The sequence below is a fragment of the Ovis canadensis genome, chromosome 9 (assembly GCF_042477335.2).
Source record: "Ovis canadensis isolate MfBH-ARS-UI-01 breed Bighorn chromosome 9, ARS-UI_OviCan_v2, whole genome shotgun sequence".
Taxonomy (NCBI): Eukaryota; Metazoa; Chordata; class Mammalia; order Artiodactyla; family Bovidae; genus Ovis; species Ovis canadensis.
Genome location: NC_091253.1, coordinates 74,876,797 through 74,892,196, shown reverse-complemented (window position 1 = coordinate 74,892,196; position 15,400 = coordinate 74,876,797). Strand labels below are relative to the sequence as shown.

General features: G+C 36.1%; 1 protein-coding gene across 2 annotated transcripts in view; it reads right to left on the bottom strand.

Moving 5' to 3' along the window:
* Nucleotides 1-15,400, bottom strand: part of CSMD3 (CUB and Sushi multiple domains 3) — a 1,383,361-nt gene that overhangs the window by 438,715 nt on the left and 929,246 nt on the right. For both annotated transcript variants that reach the window (XM_069601113.1, XM_069601114.1), the window contains 2 exons: nt 14,262-14,400; nt 4,194-4,381 (listed from right to left, as the gene is read on the bottom strand). In XM_069601113.1, coding sequence (XP_069457214.1) covers nt 4,194-4,381; nt 14,262-14,400 — 327 coding nt within the window. The remainder of the gene's footprint in view (nt 1-4,193; nt 4,382-14,261; nt 14,401-15,400) is intronic.

Below are 15,400 nucleotides of genomic sequence, written 5' to 3'. Positions count from 1 at the left end.
TAGATTCTTATTCTTTTAAACAAACTCATTCCTTCAAAACAAACAACTGTTGGTGATAACTTTTACAGATAAATTAATGTGCTGATCAGTTCAGTAGCTCAGTAGTGTCTGACTCTTTGCAACCCCTGAAATGGTCGCAAAAGTCCCTGAAATATAGGAGTTCCCTGGTGGCTCACACGGTAAAGCATCTTGCCTACAGTGCGGGAGACCTGGGTTCCATCCCCGGGTCAGGAAGATCCTCTGGAGAAGGAAATGGCAACCCACTCCAGTACTCTTGCCTGGAAAATCCCATGGACAGAGGAGTGTAATAGGCTACAGTCCATGGGGTCACAAAGAGTTGGACATGACTGAGTGACCTCACTCCATATATATATATATGTATGTATATATATATACACACACATTTATGGGTTTCCCTGGTAGCTCAGCTGGTAAAGAATCCACCTGCAATGCAGGAGATCCTGGTTCTATTCCTGGGTCAGGAAGATCTCCTTGAAAAGGGATAGGCTACTCATTTCAATATTGTTGGGCTTCCCTGGTGGCTCAGATGGTAAAGAATCCACCTACAATGAGGGAGACCTAGGTTCAATCCCCAGGTTGGGAAGATTCTCTGGAGGAAGGCATGGCAGCCCTCTCCAATATTCTTGCCTGAAGAATCCCCATGGACAGAGGAGCCTGATGGGTTACAGTCCATGGGATTGCAGAGAGTCAGACATGACTGAGTGACTAAACACAGCACAGTAGATGTATATACAATAATTTTCATAGCAATAATGTTTTCAGCTTGTTATATTTCATGTTTTTACAACTCTAAAATGTTTGCAAAATTTGCCTCATTTAGTCATTAAAAAATCCTATGAAATTATTTCTATCATTAAAACTCCATTTAATTGTTTTAGGAGACTCTAAGTATATCTTAGAGATTGGTATCTGTGTCAAAGGATTTGTTCTGTAGCCATTTATCATTGCCTTGCTTTATATGATATTTACATAATCTAAGAAACATGATTATATCTACATTTCAAGAAATACAACATAATACAGCTTCTTGGGATTGGGGATTGCACTAAAACAAATCAAAACAAAAAAACAGAAAGTCTATTCTGTGTTGTTTTTATTATTTTAATGTGTTTGGTAAACTATGAATAACTTTTATCCTATTGGTGAAGTGTTTGTAATCTTCCTGTTTCGAGAGGAAGACAGATGGGTAAAAGTGCCCAAGAGAGGGAATAAAATCAAGTTCTGGAGTACAACCAGTGATGGCATTTCAAGAAATCCTTCCCATAAAAAATTGGTTCACTGGAGAAATCAAGTTTTCTCCTTTAATGTGTTCCGTTAAAATAAAAATAGAAATTCACAAAATGCCAAATATATTTTTAAAGTTTTAAGTAGTATAATAACATTTTTCTCTACTGATTTTGAGGCTTGTGAATGGTTCATTTAAAAAAGATAATTTGGATACTTTCAGCTTGAGAAACTTATTAAGAAAGTGTCAATATAAATAGTGTTTTATTTGTTTTCTTGGTAAGAAAGGGTTTGTGATGTTAGAGATTATCTCACAATACTAAATAAGTGAAAGTGTTAGTCACTCAGTCATGTCTGACTCTTTGCAACCCCATGGACTATAGCCCACCAGGCCCCTCTGCCCATGGGATTCTCCAGGCAAGCATATTAGAGTGGGTATCCATTCCCTTCTCCAGAGGATCTTCCTGACCTAGGGATCAAACCCAGGTCTCTGGCATTGCAGGTGAATTCCTTCCAGTGAGTCATCAGGGAAGCCCCTAAGTTAGCCTTTTGGTTTACTAAATAAACCACAAGGCTAATTAGAAAAAAATGAAAGAAAATGAACTTTTATAAACAAATTTAAATTCAGAGTCACTGTCTCCTGGGCAGATTAGACCAAAATCAGTATCTGTTGTGCCTCTCATCAGCCTCAGAATTATCTAGCCTCTACTCTGCCATTTAAGCACTAGCCCTCAGTAATAATTTGGACTATTTCAACAAAGACCTTTAGGTGACTGACAAACTTGATGACTGTGATAGACTCTGCTTGAGCCAAACTCAGAGTCAGGCTCACCCCCTTGGCTGGGCTTCCCTGATAAACACAGTTGATAAAGAATTTGCCTGTAATGGAGGAGATCCCAGGTTGACTCCTGGAAGATCCACTGGAGAAGGGATAGGCTAACCACTAGAGTCTTCTGGGGTTTCCCTTGTGGCTCAGCTGGTAAAGAATCTGCTTGCAGTGTGGGAGACCTGGGTTCGATCCCTGGGTTGGCAAGATCCCCTGGAGAAGAGAAAGGTTACCCACTCCAGTATTCTGACCTAGAGAATTCCATGGACTGTATAGGCCATGGGGTTGCAGAGAGTTGGACCCAACTTTCACCCCGGGCTCTGTCCTTGGTCCATTTAATTCAGTTTTAGCAAGAATCTGAACTAAATCTGTTGGTCAGTTTATTGAAAATCCTCACCCTTTTAGTAACAGTTTGCATGACAGTTTAACGTAATCCTTAAAATAATTCTGTGTATGAGAACACTATTACGACCACCTACCTTGATTGAAATGGACTGAATAGGATGTATTTGGCATAGAATAGAATGCTGGAAAAAAGTGAAAATGGTGTCTGCTCATGTTAGCACAGTGATACAAATTAATTGCTAGTGAAAATTAATTTTGACATAGACCTTTAAAAATGACTCTACTCTGACTCAGGCTTAACTAATAAATGTTAAAGATTGAAATTAAAGTTCTTTAAATTCATTTTAATTCCCAAGTATGTGTTAATCCTCTTACTGAATTTTGTAATAGTTCATAAAATATATTTCCATGCCACAAAGCTCTAAGTAAAGGGAAGTTAATATAATGATATTGTAGACAAGGTTGAAAAGAAAAAGAAAACAATAAATATATATTCATAAGTAAAAAAAAAAAAATCTCATGGGTCCAACCAGATATACTGAAGAGAGACACCTAACATGGAATATACAGTTACAAATTTAAATGCTGGAATTTTTTTTCTGAGGGGCGAGGGGGCATAGGAGACTTGAATACAAAAATCAGAGATACAATATCTATCTGAAACTGATATAAAGATATCTTGCAATTATCTTAAATGTATTGTTAGATACAATCATCACAACTGTTTTTCATGGAAAGATATATGGCAACATATTTCCAGATTAAAATGTGTGAATACATGAGTTTATATGTATGTGTGTAACTGTGCATCATATGCAATACATCCACACGTTTAAATATGTTAGATGTTTATAAATAAAACAGAGATTTGTATATATATATCAGAATCAATTTTAAAAATCAGACATATTTTAGATTTTTTAAACAAAACTATAGTATTCTAAGCGAAATTATTGTAAACTGATTCCAGCATTGTAAATTAGCTGCTGCTGCTGCTAAGTCGCTTCAGTTGTGTCCGACTCTGTGCGACCCCATAGACAGCAGCCCACCAGGCTCCCTCGTCCCTGGGATTCTCCAGGCAAGAACACTGGAGTGGGTTGCCATTTCCTTCTCCAATGCATGAAAGTGAAAAGTGAAAGCGAAGCCGCTCTCTCGTGTCTGACTTGCAGCGACCCCAGGGACTGCAGCCTACCAGGCTCCTCTATCTATGGGGTTTTCCAGGTAAGAGTACTGGAGTGGGGTGCCATTGCCTTCTCCGACTGTAAACCAGAGTTTAATATACAGCCTTTGGCTAGTTATGTTAGCCATAGTTGCATGTACATGAGTATATGTTTTACTTTATAATATTAATATAATTTTCAATACATCATACAAAATAAAATTAAATATTTTAAATGGAAATGTATGCAATGAGTGTGAGGAAAATATCGAAGTATGATTGAGTTTATGAAGTAAATGCTAGAAAAATTTATCAATGTTTATATACATATTAGACTGACATTTCCACTTATTGTTGGTTTTTCAGAACTGCACAAATAATGATTATAGGAACTCACTTTTAAGATTTTTTAGTTAATACTTTTTTACATTTCCTTAGTATTTCCCTTCATAATGATATTACATAGATATTGCTGGAAAAAACCTATTATGGAATTTACTGAAACACACACCTTATAACTCATTAGCATTCTCATAGGTTCTCTTAATGATACAAGATAATACCAAAAGCATAGAAAAGAGAATAAAAAAATTAAAAAATAATGTTGGCATTACTTACTTTCATAGTGAATCTTGAAACCATTATTAGAACGACTATTGTCTGTTGTAAATAGAAGGTATATAAAATTACTGCTGCTAAATAGAAACTGGGGCACCTGTGTGCCATTGTAAGATCCAAGCAAGGGTGACAGAAGATTTGGCCCATCGTGAACTTCCAGAACATCATAATTCAATTCAGTCTGAAATCTAAAATTAAGAGAGACATGTGAAAATATATTTATTAGGAAAAAAACACTATAGGCTGCTACTTAAATTACTATTTATAATTTTTACTAATTATATATATAATTTTCTTTAGCTTTGCTAACATCTTATACATCATTTAAGGATCCATAATTAAGAATGCCAAAGTTATAAGCTCTTATTCCTGTGGACAATTTTCATGTAAATAGTATTTATATATACTTATTGTTCACAAGAAAGATTTATTCCAATGTTACAAACTGTCTTGAGTAAATAAATGGTCTTTTCGTTAACCAAACATGTTTTATGAAGTTGTCTTTTTTTTTTTTTTTTGCTTTCTTCATTTCTATGGAAAACTACGTGACTATATAACATTTACCCTCAGTCAGATCATCATAATTTCATCTTAATAGTATATGTATATATATTTCAAATCTGACCTCTGCTTCATACTGACCTCTGCTTCATATCTCTGCTTTTTTTGACAAATCTGTTTGGCCATTAAATTTTTGTATAGTTTTTATTTAGATTTTTGGCTGTTCTTCCTGATATTGCTTGCAATTTTTTAAAAGATATAATTATATTATAATCTGTAGCCAAAACAGAGCTTCTTTTAACATGCATAACACATTATTGATAAAATAAAATTTTGAATTCCTTCTTGCATGTCAGGATTATACCACATTTTGAATCTGGATCAGAAATCTTAGTTATAGAAAAAAAAAAAGCCTTTATGTGGAATCATTAACAACTGAGCATCTGACTCCCTCGCCATGATGATCTTGCAGCCTAGGACATTCTTTTCTGCCTATACATATTTCAGTTTTCAGCTTAGATATGTCCACAGCAAGCCCTTCTCTGACCTCACAGTGTAGGTTAGTTTCTTTACCACATTGTCACAATTCATTGTGCTTTTGTGACACTAATCATAGTTGCTTGCTTGTTGACAGCTGTCTCCTTTAAGAGATTATAAACTCCATGAGGCCAGACAGTTTCTGTCTTTCGTTGATGTTCTGCATATAGCAAACCCTCAGTAAATATTTACTAGATAAATCAAAGAATGAATGTATTTTAAAGGAAAAAAAGAGAATATTTTCTCTAGAACGGTTATTAATTTTATAAAAAAAGGTCAATATATTTAGATACTTCAGTATTAACTATTCATTTTCATTCTTTTAAAATATACCTTCCAACACATTTTGTCAACTAGTTATATTCACTGTTTTGAAAATAATTGTCAGTTGAAATATCCAACAATTTTCAGATAAGCACTTTATAATCAATAGTTATCATTAATAGATAATCACTCCATCATACCTAATAATAGTCAAAACAAAGTATATAATTTGATGCCATTTGAGAAATACAAATGAAATATTTTTAGATTTGTACTCTGGTACATACTATTAAAATAGGTTTAGTAAAACCAAAGGATTTCATAAGTTTATCTTACTTTTCACTTTGCAACCTGGGGTATATTGTATTTTTGTCTAATAAAAATAGTTTTTCCAATAATATTATTTAGAGTAGTAAATGTATAGAAACATAGTATGTCTCGTAAATAAATGATCAGGCAATTATGCACTGCAAATCTATTATTTGGTTATTTTGTAGTCAGTCTACTCTAGTACTGAAATTGGACTTTCACTTTGATAGCAAGTCAGCTGATAACAACCAAATTAAAGTGTACAGAAAAGTCAGGGATTACTTTGAATTGAAGCATAAAGAGACTTATTTCTTAATAGAACAGCTACATTAAATGCTGTGATCAGAGAGTATCATTCAGTAGGAATGAATGTATAAAAAGAAAATCATCACAGATTTGCCTCAAGAAACTATAAAAATACATTTAATAACAGAGAAAATGAAAAAGAGTTACACAATAATTTGAATTTCTTTCATTTTGTATTTTAGGATGGTTATGTATAAATTTTTCATGAATTACCTTGATCTACTGTGTATTTGTTTATGACATTAATTTTATTGTTTATCATAAAAAATGTTATGGAGCCATGAGATGATGTTAAAATGAAAATTAATTTGATCTTACTCAATTTTCAGTATCTTATAAAATATTCTTTGTGTTATCCAAAATCTTTCTGACCACAATGAAATAGTTCTCATTTAAAAATTTGCACTCAGGTAGACTGATACTGATAGCTTGTGGCCAGGAGTTAAGGAAGGAAGGTGAACAGAAATAAAAGTTTAGGATTATTAACAGTAAAGTTAATTGAGTTAGGAGCTACCAAATATTGAGAAATGAGAGAAGAAAGAAAACAAAATTCCTCTGCAAATCTCAGAATAAGATCTAACTGTTGGCTATGTTAGAAAGAACTGTACAAAAAATATCTTTACCACCAAGATAATCACGATGATGTGATCACTCACCTAGAGCCAGACATCCTGGGATGTGAAGTCAAGTGAGCCTTAGGAAGCATCACTATAAACAAAGCTAGTGGAGGTGATGGAATTCCGGTTGAGCTATTTCAAATCCTAAAAGATGATGCTGTGAAAGTGCTGCACTCAATATGCCAGCAAATTTGGAAAACTCAGCAGTGGCCACAGGACTGGAAAAGGTCAGTTTTCATTCCAATCCCAAAGACAGGCAATACCAAAGAATGCTCAAACTACTGCACAGTTGCACTCATCTCACACACTAGTAAAGTAGTACTCAAAATTCTCCAAGCCAGGCTTCACCAATACGTGAATCGTGAACTTCCAAATGTTCAAGCTGGTTTTAAAAAGGCAGAAGGACCACACATCAAATTGACAACATCCGTTGGATCATGGAAAAAGGAAGAGAGGTCCAAAAAAACATCTATTTCTGCTTTATTGACTATGCCAAAGCCTTTCTTTGACTGTGTGGATCACAATAAACTGTCGGAAATTCTGAAAGAGATGGGAATATCAGACCACCTGACCTGACTCTTGAGACACCTGTATGCAGGTAAGGAAGCACAGTTAGAACTGGATATGGAACAACAGACTGGTTCCAAATAGGAAAAGGAGTACGTCAAGGCTGTATATTGTCACTCTGCTTATTTAACTTATATGCAGAGTACATCATGAGAAATGCTGGGCTGGAAGAAGCACAAGCTGGAATCAAGATTGCTGGGAGAAATATTACTAACCTCAGATATGCAGATGACACCACCCTTATGGCAGAAAGTGAAGAGGAACTAAAAAGCCTCTTAATGAAAATGAAAGAGGAGAGTGAAAAAGTTGAAGCTCAACGTTCAGAAAATGAAGATCATGGCATCCAGTCCCATCACTTCAAGGGAAATAGATGGGGAAACAGTGGAAACAGTGGTTGACTATTTGGGGGGGGCTTCAAAATCACTGCAGATGGTGATTGCAGCCATGAAATTAAAAGACGCTTACTCCTTGGGAGGAAAGTTATGACCAACCTAGATAGCATATTCAAAAGCAGAGATATTACTTTGCCAACAAAGGTCCGTCTAGTCAAGGCTATGGTTTTTCCAGTGGTCATGTATGGATGTGAGAGTTGGACTATAAAGAAAGCTGAGTGCCAAAGAATTGACGTGATTTTGAACTGTGGTGCTGGAGAAGACTCTTGAGAGTCCCTTGGACTGCAAGGAGATTCAACCAGTCCATTCTAAAGAAGATCAGTCCTGAGTGTTCACTGAAAGGACTGATGTTGAAGCTGAAACTCCAATATATTGGCCACCTGATGCAAAGAGCTGACTCATTTGAAAAGACCCTGATACTGGGAAAGATTGAGGGCAGGAGGAGAAGTGGTCGACAGAGGATAAGAGGATAAGATGGCATCACCGACTCAATGGACATGAGTTTGAGTAAACTCTGGGAGTTGGTTTTGAACAGGGGTGCCTGGCATGTTGCGGTTCATGGGATCGCAAAGAGTCAGACATGACTGAGTGATTGAACTGAACTAAACTTAGGTTGAAAGTGAAGGTGAAAATGAAGTTGCTCAGTCATGTCTGATTCTTTGCGACCCCATGGACTGTAGCCCATCAAGCTCCTCCAGCCATGGGATTCGCCAGGCAAGAATACTGGAGTGGGTTGAGATTTCCTTCTCCAGGGGACCTTCCTGACCCAGGGATCGAACCCGGGTCTCCCACATTGCAGGCAGACACTTTAACCTCTGAGCCACCAGGGAAGGAACAGTTAAAACTTATATGTCCATTAGTGGTTTTGTTATATTTTTTTTGCATCTGATGTGTATGTGTGTGCTAAGTCACTTTATTGACTCTTTGCAGCCTATGGACTGTAGCCTATGGAGTGTAGCCTACCAGGTTCTTCTGTTCATGGGACTCTTGAGGCAAGAATACTGGAGTGGGTTGCCATACCATTCTTCAAGTGATCTTTTTGAGCCAGGGATTGAACCCATGTCTCCTACATTGGCAGGTGGATTCTTTACTGCTGAGCCATCAGGGGAAGCCCTTGCATTTGACAGGAAAGAGTAATTCTTAAGATATTACTGATTTAGACAATCTCAAGAAGCCAACTAATGGCTAATATATGTGTAATGCTTTCAGTATTTGTTTTTCTGTAGACTAATTCTAATCACTCACAACATTTGAGAATATGTGAGTTTGTGTTAGTCACTCAGTCATGTCTGACTCTTTCTGACCCCATGGACTGTAGCTCGCCAGACTCCTCTGTCCACGGGGTTCTCTAGGCAAGAATACTCAAGTGGATTGCCATTCCCTTCTCCAGAGGATCTTTCTAACCCAGGGATCAAACCCTGGTCTCCAAAGTCATCTGAATATATTATCTGAATTTTTAAATTTCTTTTTCAGCCAATTTTTCAGTCAATTAGTTTTTCTTTTTCAGTCAATTAGTTTATGCTATTCATGAGTAGTAGAAAGCAAATGGTGTTACTCTGTAATAAATGCAATCCATCATTTGGAAACAAATTCTATAAAAAGATATTCTCAGGATGAGAAGAATATTAAAGAATTAACAATCAGTGTCCTTACAAGAGTTCAGCTGAAAATCAGAAAGGAATTCATTTTCTTAACAACATAATTCTTGGTGGATAGTTCAAAGATGATATCTTGTTTCTCAGAAAAATCATCAGGGGAAAATGAAGCAATGAAATACTATAAGGTCACTAAACAAGGAAGTGATAGATGTACACATTTTTGATTTCAAAGTGACTATTTTATGTTATTACCTAATGGATAAAATCCTCATTTATTTTTAACTTGATGAAGACTGATGGTTGTTGTTTAGCTACACAGCTACTTCTGACCATGTAGCAGAAGTTTAAAAATGTTAATTACTTTAAAGAAGACAGTTTCTGATAAAAAGTAAATGGAGTATGGATAACCCTAAAACAGGTCACACACACGCTTTAGGAATCTTTAGGAAAAACAAAAGAAATAGAAGTTTCAAAAATAATTTTCCCTTCAAATAGCTCAAACTCAAGAATCCAATGGGGGTGGGTGGTGTGTGTTTGTGTATGTGTATGTGTGCTTGCGCACGTGCACATGTACATGTATGAAGGGCAGATGGAGGATTCAAATCCCCAGACATTTTTGTTCACAACACTTAAAGTAATGTGGGACTTTATTTATTTTAGTTACATAAAGTGTGATTCAAAAGAAATATACTGATATAGCTGAGCCTTGTCTATTCTAAAATAGTGAAAACATCATCAATAAATACACAAAGTGGTCTAACTCTTGATTCTTCCAGTGTTTGGGCTAATTAACATGAAATTGTTTAAAAATTAAAAAAAGAAGATTGCTATCAAGGAGGTGAAGGAGCTGAGGAGCAGGGTGGGGCGGGGTTGTAATTTACTTGAGTGGGTAGTTGAGGGATTAAGAAAAAAGGCATAATTAACAAGTCCTGATCAGTGATACTCATGGGAGAAGTCAAAAATCTTTGGATTCTGGAAATCGTTTTTCATCCTAGGCTTGTTGTTGTGATTCAATATACAGAACTGTTTTTTGTTGCTGTGCACAAACCCTAGCAGTGAAAATCACTTTTTAATTTGATTCTCTTGCTTCTGCTGCTGCTGCTAAGTCGCTTCAGTCATGTGACTCTGTGCGACCCCATAGACGGCAGCCTACCAGGCTCCCCCGTCCCTGGGATTCTCCAGGCAAGAACATTGGAGTGGGTTGCCACTTCCTTCTCCAGTGCCTGAAAGTGAAATGTGAAAGTGAAGTCGCTCAGTTGTGTCTGACTCCTAGCGACCCCATGGACTGCAGCCTACCAGGCTCCTCCGTCCACGGGATTTGCCAGGAAGAGTACTGGAATGGGGTTGCCATTGCCTTCTCCTCTCTTGCTTCTAGTCTAACTTAAAAAATTGTGTCTCAGGAAAAAGGTAAGAGAATAAGAAAGTTGCAGAGTAACAATAACTGAGTAAACTATACTTACCAAAATTCAATTAGGTGTTTCTAGCATTGCATCTTATAAAAATGACTGGAAAGATTTTTTTCTTTTCCAAAGGAAGGTAAATTTGGGCTGACCTGACTTAGAACATAGCCTGTAGGTGCATATTAGTTTTGAGAATTCTGAAGGTATCTAAAGAAGATAGCAAAGAAGCCCACGCAACAACATGTTTGAAGAGATAAGACAAACATATTAAGAACTCTGGACAGAGAAAATAGTGCCTTCAAATAAAAGTCCCAAATCATAAGTTATGTGTGTGGTGCTCCAAATTACAACCATTGCTTTGCAACCTAACTGCTTTTCAGGTAGGCAGTGCTAGATAGCCTACATAAGGCTGAAGGATATCACGCACGTGTGCTCATCAGTCGCTAAGTCATGTCTGACTCTTTGCAACCCTGTGGACCATAGCCTGCCAGGCTCCTTTGTCCATGGGATTCTCCAGGCAAGGATACCAGAGTGGGTTGCCATCTCCTCCTCAGGAGATCTTCCTGATCAGTGATTGAACCCATGTCTCCGGCAATGGCAGGCAGACTCTTTATCACTGAGCCACCTGGGAAGCCCTGAAAGATATCAGGGGTTACTTTAGTGGAGTTTAGTGACTATTATTAGCAAGCTGGGAAATGCTTTTTCATACAATAATATACTCTTTGTTAAAAACACTTAATTTTCTTATGATATTATTTTATGCTTATGTAATTCTTCTAAATTGAATATTTATGTTTATATATATTTAATTTTAATTTAAAATTTGGCTACAATCTGAGTCATCTGGGAGGTAGATAAGGGGTAAATTATTCTTATATGAACACTGATCTTTGATTTAGGGGGAAAACCTTAATCTGTATGTTTAGAAAGAAAGGCAAAAATTCATCCCCATCATCCCACCCATTGCCAGGTTGGGAGCTCACAGAAACAAAGACTTAAATTGCTTTGCTTAAGTTAACAGATATTTTGAGATTTATCCTGCTATATAGTGGAGGGAGGAACTAGGGAGTGAGGGAAATGAGGGGTGAAGATCCTGATGGGGAAAATACTGGATAGACATGGAGAAGGGTCTAGGCTAAGGGGAGAAAACTAGAGAGAGAAGCAATCATTCCCATGATGGAGTTTACCAGGACAGTTTTAGAACAGTGAGGGTTTATTTAATCTTAAATTACTCTGGATTGTCCAATAATCCTACTTGGTTATCCCTTGTACTAAAGTTTTCTTTCTTTCTATTGTGAGAATGAAGGCAAGTGATCCAAATAAACAGCAGAGTAAGGAGTTGAGAGGACAGCAGCTTCTGTACCTCAAGTGAGATGACTCGAAGAGCAGGGATTCAGAGTCATAAGTGAACAAAAGCATCTCCACGGAAGCTCTGAGGATGTAAAGAGGGCCTAGACTTCCCTTTGTATCTGAGATGGGGCTCAACTCTTCATTAGATATTGAAGGATGATGATTGATGAGAATTATTAATATATGGGTGAAAATATTATGAATTATAAAAACATAAGATGTTTCAATCACCTTAGCATCATAACTCCTGATATAAAATAATGTTAAGTCCAAAACAGGAAATACTAAAATCATGTGTTTAAACCTATAATATATGCAATTTTTTAAAGTGTGAGATCAATTATGACAGAGTGACAACTATGCTACCATTTCAGGTGTGATGCTCTAAATTTAACAAATTTAAAATATATTTTAAATCTCTGTCATATTGACATATTTTTTAAAAATTATTTAATGACATGATCAATAATATTATGTTATATGGTATACTCCAAACCAAGTAAAATTTTGTGTAATAAAGTAAGGTTGGTTAATTTGGATCACACATTGATGGGGCACTGTTATTTGACAATGATTTGATTCTAAATAAATAAGATGCTTTTCAAGCTTTTTTAAAATTACTATGGCAACAAGCTATGTCAACTACTGAACAAATGACATGGTTTTAATATCACAATAAAAACTCTTCATATTATTCTAAATGAATTCACTTTTTAATATGTAAGTCATTATGGGCTAAAACTTAAATGTTGAAATCCTAACCTCTTAATACCTCTGACTGTGACTGTATTTGGAGAAAGGTCCTTTAATTAGGTAATTAAGGTAAAATGAGATTATATGGGAGGACCTTCCCTGGTGGCTCAGATGGTAAAGAATCTGCCTTCAATGCAGAAGATGGAGGTTTGATCCCTGGGTGAAGAAGATCCCCTGGAGACCCACTCTAGTATTCTTGCCTGGAGAATTCCATGGACATAGATGCCTGCTAGGCTATAGTCCATGTGGGCACAAAGAGTCAGACATGACTGAGTGACTAGACTAACTAAAATATGACTTCCGTCCTTATAAGAAAAGATTAGGAAATGGATACACACAGATGGAAGACCACATGGAGACACAGGAAGGCATAGACAGGCATCTATTAGCTAAAGACTAAAGCCTTAGAGGACAACCCTGTTGACACCTTTATCTCAGACTTCTAGACTTTAGAACTATGAGGAAAGACATTTCTGTTATTTAAGCCACTTAATCTATTATATTTTGTTATGGCAGCCCGAGGAAATTAATACAGTCATAATAAAATTGGGTAGGTCATAATAAGGGAGAGTGACCTCATATGAAATGATTAGTATAATACATCTTTCAAAATAGAATGTTTTCCTCTCAAATTTTTACATTAGCCTGAATAGATTAATTCAATGAAGGTACTCTTTCATTAGGGAAAGATCATGTTATATTTGTAAAATTCAATCATCAGAGCACAATTCTGACAAATATATATATATTTACTATAAGGCTTACAAGGGTTCCTTCTCTTTCTTTTTTTTGTGTGTGTGTAAAGAAAAGGTTGGAAGATGAGAGGGGTCAAAATGTAATTGAAAAATTATATAGATACTTCTATTTGGATTTGGGAATAGTGATCCAATCACAGACATGAAAACAGAAAATATTATAATCTTATAGGATATAGATTATTTCATCAGTAATACTAATTATCCTGGGTGGCAGTGGACACTTTACTGACAAATCATTAATTCACATGAATTTGACACAGCCATTTTTCTGAAGGCCCTTTAAGTGTAGGTATATGGGTAATGTATGTAAGCAGATGCCTCAGGCTGCAATATGGTAACAATTCAAATGTATTTACAGCATCTTTACCTTTGACAGTCTAGCAGAATAGAATCCACAGGGCCTTCAAAATATAGGGCAACTAAACATTAAGTTAAAGGTTATAGATTCATATCTCAGTAGTGTGTGTGTGTGTATGTGCGTGTATATATGAATAAAAAATCCATCTTATGTATCTCATTAGTACTGATAGAGCATTAAGCAAATAGAAAATTAACTTCAGAACAGACTGAAGGCTAAAGGGGAAAACATTTTGAAACACTCAAGGCACAACAACTGACTAGTTCAATAAAATTAATCATTAATTTGGTAAGTAAATTAGAGAATGTCAACTATATTTTAGATAATGTTTTTTAAGTAGAAAAGCATTTTAAGAAACCTTTCAAATGTAATTTTGATAGAGTGTCCTGGTTCAGCTTCAATCACCCATTCACAATTCAGAGAGTCTTTATAGTATCCAGGCCATCCTGGTGACAGAATCAATCCACTGGGAGCTGAAAAATGGCCACCACACGGAGCTGAAAAATAAAATCAGAGAATAGGTAAAAACAAAATTTTAGAGAGTAAGCTGCGGACGATATTTTTAGTATTAATTGTATTTATTAAAATTAATCTGTGTATGTATATTGGAGAAGAAAATGGCAACCCACTCCAGTATTCTTCCCTAGAGAATCCTGTGGACAGAGGAGCCTGGTGGTCTGCTGTCCATAGAGTCGCACAGAGTCAGACACAACTGAAGTGACTTAGTGTGCACATGTGTATGTATATACTAAACGCTATTTTAAAACATTTTGGAAGTAAAACATCTAGTCATTTTATTATTGAATAATTATTTTCCCAAAAAAAAAAAAAACCTTTACTTTTTTAAATAAGGTTTAGTTACACACTCAGCATGTCAGATGAACTCAAGTCTCCCAATTATATCCCTTAAATATGCTCTTGTGTCTCCACCATTTTCCCCATTTTAAAATCTTGGGGGAAAAAAGAAAAAAAACATGTTGTTAGTTTTAGTTTATCTCTTTCGTTTTCTGATTTATCAAATACTGTTAATTCACACAGAAAACTAGCCAATCTGATCATATGGACCACAGCCTTGTCTAACTCAATTAAACTAAGCCATGCCATGTGGGGCCAAGACGGGAGGGTCATGGTGGAGAGGTCTGACAGCATGTGGTCCACTGGAGAAGGGAATGGCAAACCACTTCAGTATTCTTGCCTTGAGAATCCCATGAACAGTATGAAAAAGGCAAAATGATATGATACTGAAAGGGGAACTCCACGGGTTAGCAGATGCCCAATATGCTACTGGAGATCAGTGGAGAAATAACTCCAGAAAGAAAGAAGGGATGGAGCCAAAGCAAAAAAAAATACCCAGTTGTGGATGGGACTGGCAATAGAAGCAAGGTCTGATGCTGTAAAGAGCAATATTGCATAGGAACCTGGAATGTCAGGTCCATGAATCAAGGCAAATAGGAAGGGCTCAAACAGGAGATGGTAAGAGTGAACGTCGACATTCTA